Source organism: Myotis davidii, unplaced genomic scaffold, assembly GCF_000327345.1.
Source record: "Myotis davidii unplaced genomic scaffold, ASM32734v1 scaffold135, whole genome shotgun sequence".
NCBI lineage: Eukaryota > Metazoa > Chordata > Mammalia > Chiroptera > Vespertilionidae > Myotis > Myotis davidii.
This window is the reverse complement of record NW_006289813.1, coordinates 130,089-134,336: the sequence shown is the minus strand read 5'-3', so window position 1 is coordinate 134,336 and position 4,248 is coordinate 130,089. Positions and strand designations below refer to the sequence as shown.

The 4,248-nt window shown below is 48.0% G+C and overlaps 1 protein-coding gene across 1 annotated transcript; it reads left to right on the top strand.

Annotated features, from left to right (window-relative positions):
• The first annotated feature begins 215 nt into the window (after positions 1 to 215).
• Positions 216 to 2,553, top strand: CARTPT (CART prepropeptide). Its single transcript, XM_006762373.2, has 3 exons — positions 216 to 679; positions 1,367 to 1,450; positions 2,288 to 2,553. Exons 1-3 carry the CDS (start codon positions 521 to 523, stop codon positions 2,393 to 2,395), a joined length of 351 nt encoding a protein of 116 aa, XP_006762436.1. The 5' UTR covers positions 216 to 520; the 3' UTR covers positions 2,396 to 2,553.
• Positions 2,554 to 4,248: the final 1,695 nt, after the last annotated feature.

Genomic DNA, 4,248 nt, shown 5'->3' with positions numbered 1-4,248 from the left:
CTATTAAGGTGCTCAGTGTACATGCCTATCTAGAGGCAACAACCCTTCTTGCTGCCACATATGGATCTGGGGCGAGTCAAGGCAGGGCTGGTGAGGGAGACTGCGTTGCTGCCGCCCCTGCTAGGCGATGGGGAGGGACTCTTCTGCCTGTGCCTTGCCTCAAAGGCATTTTTCATGTCCTGTCCCCCTCGTGGTCCCCAGCCCCCACCTCTCGCCCCTTGACTTCGTTTCAGTTCCCTCGGGAGCGTCCCTTACTGCGGGGGTGACAGCATCTGGGGGCGCAGGGTCCCTGGTGTCCGCTCTCTTGCCCATCTGTGCGCAGAGCCTTGTTCCGGGGCGCCTGGAGCCCGGCGGGCATTGACGTCAAGCGGCAGCGGATCGCTGCCTACAGACGGCTGACCTGGACCCTCCTCCACACCCCCTTCCTTCCTTGCCCCCTCCCTCTTCCCCGCACCCGGGCTCTGGCTCGGTATAAAAGAGAGGAGCGCGGGGCGCCTCAGCAGCGCCGAGTTTCAGCACCATGGAGAGCACCCGCTTCCAGCTGCTGCCCCTCCTGGGTGCTGCCCTGCTGTTGCTGTTACCTCTGCTGGGCGCCCGTGCCCAGGAGGATGCTGAGCTCCAGCCCCGAGCCCTGGACATCTTCTCCACCGTGGAGGATGCCTCCCATGAGAAGGAGCTGGTCGGTATCCCCATGCCCCAGACTCCCCTGGGCTGCCGCGCGGTCCCTCCTTTGTACCTCCCCTCTTCCCTCCTCCCCACCCCATTCCCAGAGTCAGGACGCGGGAAGATGAGTGAGAAATCCGGGCTCCCGCTGTCATTCTCCCAGCAGTCTTGTCCCCGCTCCTCTGAGCAACACAGGAGCAACAGGAGCCTCCCCTCCAGGGCCCTGGGACCAGCTCTCAGTACCTGGGACAGCGCCCCCTAAGTTTCCACCCCTCTAGCTAAGTATCAATTTGTATTTCTTAATCCCTTCTCCTTTTTCACCCATCCCCCCAACACGCTTCCTATCCAGCAACCATCATAATGTTCTGTTTGTTGTTTTAGATTTCACATATAAGTGAAATTATGTGGTATTTGTCTTTCTCTCACTTATTTCACTTAGCATAATACCCTCTAGTCCCATCCATGTTGCAGATGGTATCTTTTTGTTCTAAATTTTCCACTCCAGAATCAGAATATCCTTTCTTTTTTTTTTTTTTTTTTTTTTTTTTTTTTTTTTTTTTTTTTTTTTTTGTCTTCGGTGTCCCAGGGTGGAGTGTGTGTGGTTCTGGGGATCCTTAAAAATAGGGCTGGAAGTGAGCACCTGGGCTGGGCTCGCAGCCAAGGCAGCAACTTCGGGCTCTCGTGGGCGGGTGGTATGTTGCAGATCGAAGCGCTGCAGGAAGTCCTGAAGAAGCTCAAGAGTAAACGTATTCCGCTCTATGAGAAGAAGTACGGGCAAGTCCCCATGGTAAGGCTTTGGAAACACCTCCTTCCCATCTTTTTCCAAGAGGAAATATACCACCTTGAGTCTTATACACGCACGCCTTCTCCCTAGGATGTGGCTAAATAATTCAGGAAAGGGGTTTGCAGAATTCTGCGAGGTCCCCTTTGTTTTCACCGCCAGCCCTTGCCCTTGGTCTCTAAGGGCAGACCAGCCCTTTCAGAGGAGCGAACAGTATGTGCCAGGAACCAGCTCTGTATCTGGGTGGAAAGGAGTGTTTCCTGAAGATGAGCTTTTTTCACCTCACGAAGAATTGGTTCTTGTTCCTTCTATTTTCTTCCTGCCTTCTGAACTCCTGTCAGTTTTTTTAAAAAAAATCGAAGTTCTAGGATAAAAATTCTTAACCAGGGCTTGTCACCTTCCATGGAGAACAAACACACATACACACATACTTAAACCTTCCTTAGGACGAGGAGGGCAGAAAGCAGGGAGCAGGGGTTGTGAGAAAACATAGGTCTATTGTTTATTTCTTAGAAAAAAGGTCTGGTTGATTTTTTTTATCTTCTGGATGAGCAACTAAAGGACCCAGGAAATGTAATCCAACTCTCACTCTACCCCCCTCCCCTGCAAAGTGGGAGAAGGTAGGAGGGGCTCAATAATTTGAATTTATTTTTATGCTCTCTCACTGAAATCATAAGCACAAAGCTCTCTTCTATTTTAGGCCTGACTATACTTAGGCCTCCCGTGAGGGTGATAGGGCCCATCCGTCTCTCCCATGAGGCTGAAACTGTGTTGACAGGGAGAGTGGCCTTTGAGGGCTTGGTTTTGCGCATGTCCCACGACCACACAATGTGTTGCTTGCAGTGTGACGCTGGCGAGCAGTGCGCGGTGCGAAAAGGAGCGAGGATCGGGAAGCTGTGCGACTGTCCCCGAGGAACCTCCTGCAATTCCTTCCTCCTGAAGTGCTTATGAGGCGTCACCCTCCTCCATCAGTCCCCAGTTCCCCTGCTTCCCCAGAGGACCCCGCCTTCATTTGTGGAGCTGGGATTTAGCAACAAAGTTTGCATTTCCCTCTGAGGGTGAAGGGGCGCTTTTCCTGATGTTTTCAAATAAAAGAACAATGTCTTGTATGCTTGTACGGTGTTGATGTGTATGCAAAAATATTCTCTTTTTATTTTATTTGTCTGATGAACTTTGTGTATCTTTGTGTAAAGTAGGGGAACTTTGCTTTGAAAATTGTATTTTCCTATGTGGCATGGCAGGATGAAAATTAGATTTGGTGAATGTTGGTAGATGACACCACCACCTGGAAAATAAATCATCCCAAGCACCCCCAATTGAAGCATGTACAAATTATACATAATGAAGTGTTTTTAATAATTGTTCATACTGCCCTGGCCAGTATGGCTCAGTTGGTTGAGTACACCCAGAGGTCTTTGGTAGGGTTCCCTGTCAGGGCACAAGCCTTCATTGGGGCTCGATCCTGGTAGGGGGCATGCAGGAGGCATCCAATCAATGTTATTTTTTTCCTCTCTCTCTCTTCCTATCCTTTCTTCTCTTTCTCTAAAATCAATAAAAACAAGTAAAAGAAGTTGCTCATAGTGCATTGTTGTTTCTACATAAGTAATTTAATTATGAATGATGGGATTAATCAAGCAAAGGCTCATACACCTCCCCAAAGGGAGGTAGAGAGCAAGGGCCCTGAGATGGTCTGTGGGAGTGACACCTCTCAAAACACATCATGATCATCAGAGGAGTGATTTTTTTCTACATATGGAATAAGAAAGAGAACTTTTTGTTTTTACTTTGCACTTAGTACAGACTAGGAGAAAGAGAGAAAAAGTATGTGCCCATGTGCTGTGTTGGAGAAGAGCTAAAAGAGAAGACGATTGGAAAAAGAATTTAGGAAAGAACATAAGCATCTAATTCGCATTTACCCAGTTATTTGCTCTATGGTGGTGGATAGTGGAAACCTCTTCTCCTGCTCTCCAATTAATTCTTCAGTAAATTCTTTGTTATTGAAACTTACAATTGATGTAACTTTATTGAAAAAAAAAGCTTATCAATATTTCTTTTCCTTACCTAGTGTCTAGGTTGATAAGATAGGTGTATCCATTCATTTATTTCTTTATTTATTACTCAGTAAACATTGTGAGCACCTACTCTGCGTCAGGCACTGTGCTAGGCTTCAGGACTATAGCAGAAAAGGAATCAGTCAAGACTGCCACCCTCAAGGAGCTTATCATCTTATGTAACAAGAAGGCTGTTTAAGTGGGACCCATACAGGAAGGCCTCGGGAGGGAGAAAGGTTCCTACTGTGGCACTGGATCCCTCTCTCCTGGGTATTTGTCCAGATTGTCTCTTCTTTCACCTGTTCCCACATGGCACTCTTCTCTCTCATTTTTCCAGGTTGCTGGTGGTCCCCCTTTGTCTGTGTACGTCCGCTCCTGACATTTGTTTCCAATCCTTTGCCTCTGATAATCCAGCCACACTTCAGCATTGATCTAGCCCAGTTCTCAGTTTTACCCTCTGGCCCCCAATCTCTGGTTGCTGTAAGAGACATGCCATCTCCTCCCTGCCAACTCTCCAGCAGTTCCCTGGGACTAGGCTTAATTCTCCCTTGGCTGTTCTATAGAGAGTCTGATAGTGTTCATCATTTGCCAGAGTGACTTGCATTTAGTTTTAATCCATGAGCTCTTCTGCAAGAAAACCCAGTCTGTTTGGATGAGAAGGGCTGAAACTGTATGTAGATTCTGGAAGGTTGACCAGCTGGTGTGGCTCAATGGTTGAGCATCAACCTATGAACTTAGGAGATCATGGTTTGA